The sequence below is a fragment of the Chiloscyllium punctatum genome, chromosome 15, assembly GCF_047496795.1.
Source record: "Chiloscyllium punctatum isolate Juve2018m chromosome 15, sChiPun1.3, whole genome shotgun sequence".
In the NCBI taxonomy this organism is placed as follows: domain Eukaryota; kingdom Metazoa; phylum Chordata; class Chondrichthyes; order Orectolobiformes; family Hemiscylliidae; genus Chiloscyllium; species Chiloscyllium punctatum.
In genome coordinates this window covers 94,127,129-94,141,652 of record NC_092753.1, presented here as the reverse complement: position 1 = coordinate 94,141,652, position 14,524 = coordinate 94,127,129, and the positions used below count along the sequence as shown (strand labels likewise).

The 14,524-nt window shown below is 43.9% G+C and overlaps 1 protein-coding gene across 1 annotated transcript in view; it reads left to right on the top strand.

Annotated features, from left to right (window-relative positions):
• Positions 1 to 14,524, top strand: part of LOC140486511 (arsenite methyltransferase) — a 53,972-nt gene that overhangs the window by 28,167 nt on the left and 11,281 nt on the right. Inside the window, exons 3-5 of the mRNA XM_072585759.1 lie at positions 3,493 to 3,643; positions 7,187 to 7,323; positions 12,829 to 12,898. Of these exons, the coding sequence (XP_072441860.1) occupies positions 3,493 to 3,643; positions 7,187 to 7,323; positions 12,829 to 12,898 (358 nt within the window). The remainder of the gene's footprint in view (positions 1 to 3,492; positions 3,644 to 7,186; positions 7,324 to 12,828; positions 12,899 to 14,524) is intronic.

The following is a 14,524-nucleotide window of genomic DNA, read 5'->3' as shown; positions in this document are numbered from 1 at the left end:
AGTGTGTTTGGTGTGTCTGGTCGTGGACAGGGTATTTGGTGTGTCTGGTCTGGTATGGCTGGGCTGGTGGCATTACTAACATACTCACACAGGTAGGCCAGGTTAAGGGGTGATGAAGAACCAGCAGCGTCTTCAGGAGAATCACAATCTCTTCCTGATAATGGGGACTATATTCAAATCCTGCCACAGCCTTTTAACAAGTATACAATATTCAACTTGTCCACTGTTTGGTTACTTGACCATCCCTTCCACATCTTGTGACATACTAATCATTATTCCTCATTGTTCGTAGCGAGGGACAATCTGGTAAATGGACTTCTTTCACAGGACATTGGACACTACTGGAAGTGCAAGGAATGTCAATACTAGTCACAGTGCTTCTCTCCCTGTGAAGGAGTCTCCTTCTCAACCTCCTTCATGCCTTGCCATGAAGTATAGTAGCCCTGAGGTTAACTAACCACCAGGTGTCCATCTCTCTCTCTCTCTCTCTCTCTCTTTCTGTTTCTCTGTCTCTGTCTCTGTCTCTGTCTCTCTCTCTCTCCTTCTCTCTCCATTTGATGAGAAAGCAGCCCTATGGTCTTGTAGGGCGGGTGTGTTTGGATGGTTCTTTCCCTCATTATCTTTATCTCTCCCCTTCTCTCTCTGGCCTATCTTTCCCAGTCTGACTTTACATCAGAAGTAGGAGCAGGAGTAGGCCAGCTGGCCCATCTTCAATAAGATCATGGCTGTTCTTTTTGTGGACTCAGCTCCACAAAATAGAAGTTTGATTAGTCTGGATCACGTTGGCATAAGTAGGGAAGATGTGTTGGGTATGCTAGAGGTTATTAATGTGGACAAATCCCCAGGACCGGAAGGATTGATCCCAGGTTGCTGAGGAAGGTGAGAGAGGAAACAGCTGGGGCCCTGACAGATATCTTTGTGGCATCCTTAAATACAGGTGAGGGGCCGGAGGACTGGAGGGTTGCTCATGTTGTCTCCCTGTACAAGAAGGATAGTAGGGATATTCTGGGTAACTACAGACCACTGAGCCTGACATCGGTGGTGGGAAAGTTGCTGGAGAGGGTACTGAGAGATAGCGTCTATTTATATTTAGAAAAGAATGAGTTTATCAGTGATAGGCAACATGGTTTTGTGTGGGGGAGATCGTGCCTTACCAACTTAATAGAGTTCTTCGAGGAAGTGACCAAGTTGTTAGATGAAGGAAGGGCTGTATATGTCATATAGATGAACTTTAGTAAGGCGTTTGATAAGGCTCCCCATTGTAGACTAATGGAGAAAGTGAAGTTACATGGTGTGCAGGGTGTTCTAGCTAGGTGTATAAGGAACTGGTTGAGCAACAGGAGACAGAGAGTAGTAGTTGAAGGGAGTTTCTCGAAATGGAGAAAGGTGACCAGTGGTGTTCCACAGGGGTCAGTATTGGGGCCACTGGTGTTTGTGATATACATAAATGATCTGGAAGAGGGCACTGTTGGTATGATCAGCAAGTTTGGAGATGACACAAAGATTGGTGGAGTAGCAGAAGGCGTAAGGGACTGTCAGAGAATACAGGAGGATATAGATAGACTGGAGAGTTGGGCAGAAAAGTGGCAGATGGCTTTCAATCCAGACAAATGTGAGGTGATGCATTTAGGCAAGTCTAATTCTAGAGTGAATTATACAATGAATGGAAGAGCCTTTGGAAATGTTGATGGACAGAGAGATCTGTGAGTGCAGGTTCATTGTATCATGAAGGTTGCTGCACAGGTGGATAGAGTAGTCAAGAAGGCATATAGTATGCTTGCCTTCATTGAACGGGGTATTGAGTATAAGAGCTGGCAAGTCATGTTCAAATTGTACAAGGCATTGGTTCGGCCGCATTTAGAATACTGCGTACAGTTCTGGTCGCCACATTACCAAAAGGATGTGGATGCTTTGGAGAGGATGCAGAGAAGGTTTACGAGGATGTTGCCTGGTATGGAAGCTGCTAGCTTTGAAGAGAGGTTGAGTAGGTTAAGTTTATTTTCATTAGAAAAAAGGAGATTAAGGGGGGAACCTGATTGAGGTCTACAACATCATGGAGGGTATCGACAAGGTGGATAGAGACAAGCTTTTTCCCAGAATGAAGGATTCAATAACGAGAGGTCACACTTTCAAGGTGAGAGGTGGAAAGTTTAAGGGGGATACATGCAGCAAGTACTTCACACAGAGGGTGGTGGGCGTTTGGAATGCGTTGCCAGCAGAGGTGGTAGAGGCAGGCATGGTGGAATCATTTAAGATGCATCTGGACAGATGCATGAATAGGTGGGGAGCAGAGGGATACAAATGCTTAGGAATTGACCAACAGGTTTAGACAGTACATTTGGATCAGCTCAGGCTTGGAGGGCCTAAGGGCCTGTTCCTGGGCTGTAAATTTTCTTTATTCTTTGTTCTTACCACTATCTCACCATAACCCTTAATTTCTTTACTGCTCCAAAACCTATCTATTGTCGTCTTAATAACATTCAGTGAGTAAGCCTCAACTGCTTCACAGGGCTGGGAATTCCAGATTCCCAACCCTTTGGGTGAAGAAGTCCTTAATCTCTCTCTATTGCTATCATTTTTTTAATCTACCATTTTGTATTTTTACCTGTGACTCTGTTTCACTTTCTCTCATCCTATCTTTCATAATGTTGGTCTCTATTTCACACACCACCTGTCATCTCTGTCATTCATCTTTGTCTCTTGGGTATTGCTTCCTGTTTTAACTCTTTACCTGACTATCCCTTTCTTCTTTGTCACTACCTCTCTAACGGGTTGGTTAGCTCAGTTGTCTGGGTGGTCAGTTTGTGATATAGAGTGCTGACAACAGTTTAATTCCTGTACTGGCTGAGATTATTTTCATGAAGGAGTCTCCTACTCAACCTCTTTCCTTACCATGAAGTATAGTAGCCCTCAGGTTAACTAACCACCAGGCGTCTGTCTCTCTCTGTCTCCCTCTGTCTCTCTCTCTCTCACACACTCCGTTCGATGAGAGAGCAGCCCTATGGTCTTGTAGGGTGGGTGTGTTTGGATGTTTTTTTTTCTCTCATTGCCTTTATCTCTCCCCTTCTCTCTCTGGCCTGTCTTTCCCAGTCTGACTTTACATAAGAACACAAGAAATAGGAGCAGGAGTAGGCCATCTGGCCCATCTAACCTGCTCTGCTATTCAATAAGATCATGGCTGATCTTTTTGTGGACTCAGCTCCACTTACCCACCCTCTCACCATAACCCTTACTTCCTTTACTGATCTTATTGTTGCCTTAAAAACATTCAATGAGGAAGCCTCAACTACTTCACTGGGCAGAGAATTCCACAGATTCACAACCCTGTGGGTAAAGAAGGTCTTCCTCAACTCAGTCCTAAATCCGCTTGCCCTTATTCTGAGGCTATGCCCCAAGTTCCAGTTTCCCCCACCAGTGGAAACAACCTCCCTGCTTTTATCCTATTCCCTTCAGAATTTACTTTCGCTTTTTTTACCCTTGGTTGCTTTGCAGGTATTTCGGATGTGGGCTCGTGGTGCCAGAAAGCCTGGAAGGATGTTCTGTGTTGGACCTGGGAAGTGGGTCTGGGCGGGACTGCTATGTCTTGAGCAAGTTGGTAGGACCGAATGGCCATGTCACAGGAGTAGACATGACAGATGAGCAGGTAAGGCAGTGGAACAAAAGGATTAAAGCTGTAATTGTTGTCCTCTTGGCTGGAATCCAGAGTCAATAATTTTTCAGATTTATTCTCTATACTCAATAAATATTATTGTCTCACTTTATTGCTGAGGTCACTCTCTGGTATCCAGGCCCAGGTACCATTCTTCATTTGAGAGACAGTATTGTAAAGGATAGTGAACTATCGAAAGCGTTGTGGCTCAGTACAGTCTTTGAGGTCAGTGAGGTGACTTACTATGCCTTTATGTATCACTGTAATAGTTAGGTTTCCGAGCTTACTCCACCAACCTAATGTAGAGAACAAAACAAATGTAGTCTCCAAGTAATCACTTAAAGGTATCCCCCACTGTCCGAAAGTAGAGCATTCCTATGAAACCTTTCGTAAGCCTAAATGGCTTAAAGTGAAGAAGCATTAATTTATATGGGAAACATTTTACCTTTCTTCGTAAAAGCGAAAATCCTCTTCGGATTTCTTTTGGTTAGCAAAAACAGGTAATCATGTAGGTCTGTCATAAAGGTGAAGTGGTGTAAAGTGAACTTTTGAAAAGTGCGGGATACCTGTACCTCGTGTCCCTGAGATGCCTGTTGTCCAGGAATCACGAGCTACATTCTGCTGCCTCCTTGTAGGGCAATGCTCTGTCCTGAGCCTTCGACTTTGCTCTATTTATGCTCCCGGCTCGGCTCCCCTCGGATCAACATTCAATACCTGGACTTTTGCTTCTCAGACAGAAGTTCAGGGAATGCCACACTTTAGAGATTTACCTGTAAAAAGCCAGTTGGACAGTCCAGTATAACACTTTCCTCCCACAGTCCAAAAATGTGCGGGTTAGTGTGGACTGGCCATGCTAAATTGTCTGTAGTGTTTAGGGATGTTTAGGTAAATTGGGTTAGCCAGGGTAGATGTGGGGTCAGGGGAAACAGTGGGAGAGGGCCTACTCTTCGGAGAGTAGGTGCAGACTCAATGGGCCAAATGGCCTCTTTCTGCACTGTAGGGGCTCTGTGATTTTATGATTCTATGAAAACTGCACACAGTAATCAAGGTATAGTCTAACCAAGATTCTCTATATTTGAAGCCAGATTTTGCTACTCCTGTACTCAATTTTTGCTTTATTCATTCATGAAATGTGACATTATTGGCTGGGCCAGCATTTATTACCCATCCCACTTGCCCTTGGGAAGGTGGTAGTGAGCTGCCTTTTTGAATTGCTGCAGTCTGTGTGATATAGGTGACTGAAATTGTCACTGGGGAGGGAATTCCAGGGTTTTGACCCAGTGACAGCAAAGAAACAGTGATATCTTTCCAAGTCAGGGTGGTGAGTGACTTGGAGGGGAACTTGAGTGTGGTGGTGGTGTTCTCAAGTATCTGCTACCCATGTCCTTCTAATGGAAGTGGTTGTAGTTATGGAAGGCGCTGTCTAAGGAGCGTTGGTAAATTTCTGCCGTGCACCTTGTAAATGGTACGCACAGTTGGTGATGGTGGCAGGAGTGAATGTTTGTGGAAGTGAGATGCTTTGATCTGGATGGTGTCGATCTTCTTGAGTGTTGTTGGAGCTGCACCCATCCAGCAAGTGGGGGGTATTCCATCACACTCCTGATTTGTGCCTTCCGAATTGCTTGCTCTTGACTTTCAGTGATTTATTGATGAGGACAACCAGGTTTATTTGTAAACTGGCACTTTCTTATTTCTTATCATTTAAGAAACGTTCTACATGTCAGTTCTTCCTACCAGAGTGGATAAGCTCTCTGTTTCCCACATTGTATTTCATCTGTTATGTTGTTGCCATTTCAAGAAGCCTTTGCAAATCCTCTTGAAGCCACTTTGCATCTTTCTCACAGCACTAATCCCATCCTAGCCTTGAAATATTACTTTTAGTCCCCACAACCAAACCATTGATACTTCTATAAACGGCTGGATGCCAAATACTAATTCTTTCAGTACGCACTAGTCATAGACTGCCAATACAAGAGTTACCTGCTTATTCCTACTCTCTCTTTTCATGATATGGGTTTGAGCTTTTTTCACACTAGTTTGTCATGTGAACTGTTCAAAACTGCACCTCACTACCATGAAATGGGATACCAAGTTAAATGACTGGTTTGACAAAGGGAAAACTGTTCCAAAAGGGAGTGACTGGTGATTGGGGCTGAATATATTGTTAGGCAGTGGGGAGGGAACATAACTCTGTTTTTAACCCAAGTTTACACTGACACTTGGAGTGTGTAATGAGAACAGTGTAGAGGAAGCTTTACTCTGGAACTATCTGTGAGTTGTTTCTGACCTGGGAGTCTTTGATGGAAACAATGCAGATGGAGATTAATCTGACCCTGTGCTGTCCCTGTCCTGGGGAGTGATTGATAGGGACTTGCATTTTGGTACAACAACCAGAGGTAGATCTCATACAATTCATGCTAGGGCCCTGGGTAGTGTTGTAGAACAGAGAGACCTAGGGGTGCAGGTGCATAATTCTTTGAAATTTGCATCAAGTATAGACAGGGTGGTTAAGGAAGTATTTAGCATGCTTGCCTTCATTGCTCAGTGCTTTGAGTAAAGGAGTTGCGACGTCATGTTGAAATTGTACAGGAAATTGATGAGGACTCTTCTGGAATACTGTGTCCAGCTCTGATTGCCCAGTTATAAGAAGGATGTTATTAAGTTGGAGAGAGTTCAGGAGAGATTTACCAGGATGTTGCCAGGTACGGAGGGTTTGAATTATACATAAAGGCTGGATAGCCTGGGACTATTTACACTGGAGTGTAGGAGGTTGAGAGGTGATGCTATAGAAGTTTTTAAAATAATGAAATGTATAGAGAACACAACAGTTAATGGTAATTGTCTTTTCTCTAGGATGGAGGATTACAAGATTGGGGGCACATTTTTAAGGTGAAAGGAGAGAGATTTAACAAAGACATGAGAGGGTGACTTTTTTATACTGAAAGTGATTCGCATGTGGAGTGAACTTCCTGAAGAAGTAGTGGATGGGCACAGTTTCAATGTATAAAAGACAAATGTCTTTGGGGCAGCACGGTGGCTCAATGGTTAGCACTGCTGCCTCACAGCACCAGGGACCCGGGTTCAATTCTCGCCTCGGGCAACTGTCTGTGTGGACTTTGCACATTCTCCCCGTGTCTGCGTGGGTTTCCTCCAGGTGCTCCATATGCCACCCACTGTCCAAAGACATGCAGGTTAGGTGAATTGACCATGCTACATTGCCCATAGTGTTAGGTGTAGGGGAATGGGTCTGGGTGGGTTGCTCTTCAGAGGGTCGATGTGGACTTGTTGGGCCGAAGGGCCTGTTTACACACATAGGTAATCTAATCATTTGGTAGGTTAATGAATAGGAAATGTTTGGAGGGTTATGGGCCAGGAGCAGGCAGGTGGGACTAGTTTAGTTTGGGATTATGTTTGCCATAAACTGTTTGGACTGAAGGGTCTGTTTCCGTGCTGGATGATTCAATGACTCCAGTCTGGACTTAACCCATGTTTTCAATATTAACCTTCTTCCTTTTTCAAAACCTGCTTTTACTCCAGATTCAACTTGCCCGCAAATACATCTCATATCATCAGGAGAAATTTGGTTACAGGGAAACGAACACAGAGTTTATCCAAGGATACATCGAGAAGCTTGGAGATGCTGGGATTCAGTACAACAAATTTGATGTTCTGGTGTAAGTCAGAGTAAATGACCTGTTTCATTTGATAATTTGTTTGGTGCCGTTTTATTATGGCGATTTGTGGCCAGTTGTGTTCCATGCTGTCCTGAAGGCAGACTTTAACTTTCCAACTGTTTTATCATAAGCAGTTATCAGAAAATCATCAAATCCCTACAATGTGAAAGCAGGCCAATCGGCCCAATAAGTCCACACTAAACAGCATCCCAGCAAGACTCACCCCTTTACCCTATCCCTATAACCCTACATTTCCCAGAGCTAATCTACCTAGGAGAAAGTGAGGACTGCAGATGCTGGGAGATCAGAGTCAAGATTAGCGTGGTGCTGGAAAAGAACAGCAGGTCAGGCAGCATAAGAGGAGCAGGAAAATCGACGTTTTGGCATTCCAGATGAAGGGCTTTTGCCTGAAACGTCAATTTTTCTGCTCCTCGGATGCTGCCTGACCTACTGTGCTTTTCCAGCGCCACTCTAATCTAGACTCTGATCTCCAGCATCTGCAGTCCTCACTTTCTCCTAGTTGATTTTGACCTTACTGCAAATCCTCTTGCAAGGATGCCTACCTTGAAGAAGATCTCCTCCTCTCTCTACAAGGATCTCAATGAGTCTCTCTCTCTCTCTCACTGCAATCCCCAGGTCATCTAATCTACCTAGCCTACACATCCCTGGACACTGTGAGCAATTTGGCATGGCCAATCCACCTAATATGTACATCTTTGGACTGGGAGGAAAACGGAGCAGCTGGAGGAAACCCACACAGACACGGGGAGAATGTGCAAACTCCACACAGACGGTCGCCCGAGGCTGGAATGAACCCAGCTCCCTGGCGCTGTGAGGAAGCAGCACTAACCACTGAGCGATCATGCCTCCCCTTGTTACAGTATCCCAACAAGTGGCCATTCTTCCTGGGTGCGCCGAGAATATAAATGTGGGCAAATGCTTTATCATAAGACTTGTCAGAATTGGGCCCAGTCCAGACCCTTAAGGTTCCAACACCAGTTGTAAGGAAATAGCTTTGTTCAGTCCAGCATCAAACCATCCGTAACTCCAAGTGAATGGGGAACACCTTTTCTCGATCCCAGGAATCTGATGCTAGTACTCCCATCTGACTCTCTCAACAGCCCCACCATCAGTCCTTTGATTTCTGCCCATCCTGTCCTATGAAGATAGGTTCACCAGAATTAATCAGCTAGAGAGAGGGAAGATTCTGCAAGGAAGGAGAGAGAGCGAGAGAGAGAGAGAGAGAGAGAGAGAGAGAGAGAGCGAGAGAGAGAGAGCGAGAGAGAGGGAGTGAGCGAGAGAGAGAGAGAGCAGACTGTTCCCTTTTCAGAAGGTATTGAGAGAGAGAGAGATAGTGAGAAAGGCAAACAGTAGCATGAGTTGACCCTGGAGAGGAACTCACCCACTTCTCACCAATTCCCCGGAGTGACAAACCAGGAACACACAAGTCACACTTGGAATTGAAAATACTGGTGCTTGTTCCATTCTGAAGTATGCAAGGTAAGTCAGACCAGAAAGTGTCATTCACCAGTTTTACTGGTTTCACCTTCTGGGTCAGTAATCTAGTGATGGGGGTGTCCGTTGGGGACTTTCTCAATTCATCAGCAAACTTCGGCCTTGCACGGTCAATTCCTGCCTTGCTAAGGAGTTCAGTTCACCATTTCCCCAGCAGATGAGAAAGATGGCTAGTTTTCAGAACTAGGTTAGGAGGGGTCCTCCAACTTCCCCAATCCGGGCCAATTAGAGGCACGGTTGAGGGGAAATGGATCTGATTTACCAGCAGCTTGTGGAAGCCCATGTTGCAATGTCGGGGCTTATGATTTGTCAAGGAACTCACTCTCTCTCTGATTGGCAGGAAATTGGTCAAGCTTGTTTCTCTTGGTAGGGGTGACATGGTAGTTACCATCTCACTTGCCCCCATACTTACAAATGAAAATAATGCCAAGAGAAAAAAGGAAGGCTAGGTTGACCTCAGGGAAATGTGGACTCCACTGTGAGGGAAGTGTAAACGTACCATGAGGAAGAATCAGATAGAGTCAACATAACTATATAAAAGGGAATTTATGTTTGACAAAGCCATTTACTTTCTTTTAAGGATGTAATTGGCAGGGTAGATAAAGGAGAACCAATGCATTAAGAATATTTGGATTTTCGAAAGGCATTCGATGAGGTGTGTTAAAGGTTATTCGACAACGCAAGGGCTCAAGGATTTGGGGACAATATGCTAGAGGATTGCCTAAGGAACAGAGTTAGGAATAAAAGAAGCATCCGAAATGCAGACAGGAGCTACTGGCATTCTGCAAGGACCAGCATCAGGGCGGCAGCTTTTACAATCTATGATTAATGACTTTTTAGAGGGACATGAGTAATGTATCTAAGTTTGCTGATGATACAAAATTGGATGTCCCAGACAGCAATGAGGAGGATACAGAGGCTGTAAAGAATTACAAGCAGGTTACGAGACTGGACAGTAAAGTAGCTGATGAAGTAAGTTGGGGAAATGTGATATTCGCTTTATTGGGAAGAATATGAGAAGCGCATTTTAATCATTGTTGTTTATAAAGGTTTGATGTTCTTGTGCAAGAAGCAGTTACAGCAAGCAATTAGGACAACAAATAAAAATAAAATACTGCAGATGCTGGAAATCTGAAATAAAAACAGAAAGTGCTCTAGGAACTCAACAGGTCTGGCTGAGTTAATGTTTCAACTGAGTTGCTTGTTTCAGAACAGGACAATAGGAAAAACAAATGGCACGTTAGCCTTTATTGGGAGTGGGTTGGAATACAAATTGAAAGAATTCTGTGATTGTAAAGGATGTTTGTGTGACTACACCTATACACACTACTATGCACAGTTTTGCCCTTCTTATTGAAACAGGCAGTACAGTGAATGTTCACTTGGCTGATTCCTGAGCTGAGAAAGATGGCTAATGATCAGAGGCTCAATAAATTGATTCAATATTCTCTGGAGTTTAGAAGAATGATTGGTGATCTCATTGAAACATACAAGACTTCATGGGACTTTATTGGACGCTCAGTGTCAACACTGAGAGATTGTTTCTCCAAGCTGGGGAACTTAAACCTGAAACCTCGGGACAAGGGGTCACCCAATGTGGACTGAGACAAAGAGAAACATCATCACTCATAGCGTGTGAATGCTCAGTGCTTTGTAGTTCTCCACCCTGGAGAGCTGTGAATGCTCAGTCATTCAGTTCCTTTGAGATTGAGATGAACACATTTTTGGATTTGAAGAGAATGAAGGAGTAGGGCAGTTAGGTGGAGTTGAGGCAGCAGGTCAGATGTGACCTAATGATGAAAGAGCAGCCTTGGGGTTATATGACCTGCTCCTGTTTCTACTTTTCATGTATTTTGAGCGAGAGCTTCTATAACTCTGATTCGTATTTAAAATCAAAAATAGAAATCAATGGAGAAACTCAGCAGGTCTGGCACCATCTGTGGAGCGAGAGAGAGACAGAGTTAACATTTTGAGTCCAGTGGCCCTTCATCAGAACACAAGAAGGGTGTGTAAAAGGGTCACTGGGCTTTAAATGTTAAAGTCTGCTTTATGCCCACATGCTCTGCCATATTTGATAAGTTTCCACAGCAGTCTCTGATTTTCTTTCAAACCTTCAGCACATACGGTTCTTGTTTTATTCAATGGGTTTGTACCCTATAACCATCGAATCATGGAATTTTACAGTAGAAGGGGCTAGAAGGAGGTCATTTGATCCATTGTGTGACCCATTGCTGGCTCCTGAAAATCTACCCAGATATCCCATTCTCCAGCCCTTTCTTTATAGCCCTCTGACCTTAACACTTTCAAATGCATCTCCAGCTTTCTTTTCAAGCCTCTTATGGAATCCACCTCCACCACTCTCCCAGGCAGCACATTCCAAATCCTAACAAATCTCTTAGTAAAGAAGTTGCTCTTCGCTTCACTCTTAGCTCTCTTGCTGACAATTTTGAAATTGTGACTCCTAGTTACCGACATACCAAATAGTGGAAACAGAAAATCCTCTTTACCCTGTCAAAATTGTTCATAATTTTGAACACCTCAATAAGATAACCTCTTAATTTTCTCTGCTGCAAGGAGAATAAACCCAATTTATCTAATCTGCCTTTGTATCAAAATTCTATCCTTCCTTGTATCATTCTGATCAATCTCTTTTGCACCCTCACCAGGGCTTTAACATCCTTCCTTAAATAAGGTGCCCAGAATGGAATACAATACTCCAAATGTGGTCTGACCAATGATTAGTAGAGGCATAGCATCACTTCATTGCTTTTATACTCTATGCTTCAATTTATAAACCAAGAATCCTATCAAATCATTTAACACTGTTTCAACATGCCTGGCCCCCTTCAGAGAATTGTGCAAGTTAACTCCAAGATCCCTTCATTCCACATGTCCATCACAGTTGCACTGTTGATCCTGTATTGTCTCTCTGTGCTTCTTCAAGCAAAATGCATTACCGCTCATTTCTCTGCCAAGTGTCTGCCCCCTTGACTAACTTATCAATGTACTTCTGAAGTCACTCAGATCCATCCGTACAACTCATTACTCCAGCTGGCTTATTTTTAAAAATTCATTCAGAGGAAAGGGCATTGCTGGCTGGGCTAGCATTCATTGTCCATCCCTAATTACCCAGAGGGCAGTTACAAGTCACCACATTGCTGCGGGTCTGGAGTCACATATTGGCCAGACCAGATAAGGATAACAGATTTCCTGCCCTAAAGGACATTAGTGAACCATTTGGGTTTTTCCTGACAATTGACAATGGATTCATGGTCTTTCAATTCCAGATATTTAGTGAATTCAAATTCCACCATTTTGCAAGGAATTCAAACCCAGGTTCCCAGAGAAGCCCATTCCTGATGAAGGGTTTTTGCCCAAAACGTCAATTTTCCTGCTCCTCGGATGCTGCCTGACCTGCTGTGCTTTTCCAGCACCACTCTAATCTTGACTCTGATCTCCAGCATCTGCAGTCCTCACTTTTGCCTCTCTAGATTAATAGTCTGGTGATCACACCACTAGGCTATCACCTCCCCCATCTCCCTTCTGTTCTGCTTATCAGGTCGAGGGTTGCTTAGAACCTTTACTGAATTGATACAGAGAAACTATTTCCTCTTGGGGTTGGGGGTATGGGCACACGGGAGTGGACACACAAGAAGAATGAACATAATCTTGCGATTATAGCCTTGCCAATCAGGAGAGTAATCGGCTGCACGCTTTCCACACAAATTGTGAAGGAAACTTAGAATTGTGTCTGCAAAGCTTTCTCTGATATTTGCAATCAATTGGAACTTTCAAAACTGAGATCAATAGAGTTCTACTGGGTATGGGTATCACAGAATAGGAATTCTGGAAGGTAAATTGAGTGAAGATACAAATTAGCCGTGTTCTGTTGGGGTTGCTGAATAAACTCATGGGGGACTATGGTGTCCTGCTTCTTGTATGCGATAACTCAGTTTATTTTTCATTTTCTCCCCTTGTGTTTACATTCAGTTCAAACTGTGTGATCTGCCTGTGCCCAGATAAGAAGGCAGTCTTTGCAGAGGCCTATCGGCTCCTTAAGGTTGGTACTACATTCTGGCTGAAGGTTTGCATGCAGACATTGCCTAGTCTCTGCTCTATATGTGAGTTTTGTTCATTCATTCATAGGATGTGGATATCATCGGCAAGGCCAGCATTTATTGGCCATCCCCAATTGCCCTTTGAGAAGGTTGGAGTGCACTGCCTTCTTGAGCCACTGCAGTTCTTGGGACATTGAAGGAACGGTGATAGGTTTTTCAGGAGAGGATGGTGTGTGACTGGGGGTGGGTGGGGGATTGCAGCTTCTGGGTTTCCTGTGATCTGCTGCCCTTGTCCTTCTAGTTGGTAGAGGTTGTAGATTTGGGAGGTATTGCAGTGATTTCACAGTAGAGGGGGGCAGTCAGGTGAGACGACTGGTTCAGTGGCAAAGAGTGGAATGCACGAGAATCCCCTCACAATGTCAACAGCTGCCTCATAGATAGTCAAGATGAGGAACCAAGGCCGATTATTTTTTACGTCTTCACCTTATTATTCTCAGGCAGAATTGATTGTGCACACTGACTCCTTAGAACGTGACCCCTGGTTCTGATTTCCCTGGTCATTGGCAACATCCTTCCTGTTTTTACGCTGTCTACTCCTGTTCAAATTTTATAGGTTTCCTGAGACCTCCTTCATTCTTCTAAACTCCAGTGTATATCTTCTAACTGATCCAGTTTCTCCTCAGATGTTGGTCCCAGGAGCCAGTCTGGTAAACCGTTATTGCACTCCTTCCATAGCCAGAACATCCTTCCTGAGATAAAAAGATCACTACATCCCAGATGTGGTCTCACCAGGATCTTGTATAATTGCAGCAAGACATCCTTGCTCCTGTACTCAAATTCCCTCGCTATGAAGGCCAACATAGCATTTATCTTCTTCACTCCTGCTGCTCCTGCATACTTCCCTTCAGCAACTGGTGTATGAGGACACCCAGGTCTCTTTGTACTTTGCCCTTTCCCAGACTATTGTCATCCCGATAATAATCATAACCTCATATTTATCTACATTATCCTTCATTTGTCATGCATTTGACTACTCACTCAAATCACGCTGAAGCATCTCTGCATTCTCATCACAGCACACCCACCCACCCACCACACACCCCCTACTTTGTGACATCTGCAAACTTGGAGATACAACATTTAGTTCCCTCATCTAAATCATTATTATATATTGTGAATAGCTGGGGTTCAAGGACTGATCTCTGTGGTCCCCTCTAGACACTGCCTCTAACTCAGGGGAAAGAACCTATTTACTCCTGCACTTGGTTTCCTGTCTGACAGCCAGTTCTCTATCCATGACAGTAGTCCAACTCCAATCTCAAGTTCACTCTGTCCAATCCTGTTACTGTATCCCGAATCACAAAAATAGAAATTCCAATCCAAACTCAGCAGGTTTGGCAATATCTGTGCAGAGAAAGCAAAGTTAATGTTTCAAGTCTGGTGACGCCTCATCTGAACTATTTTCCAAGTCCTCTGCTATTTCTGCCTTTTTTCTTAGGTAGTGATATTATACTTGCTCCTTTCCAATCAATAGAAACTGAACCAGTGTCCAAAGAACATTGGAAGATGACCATCAATGCATCTATTACTTTAAGGGCCACTTCCTTAAGTACTCTGGGATGTATATT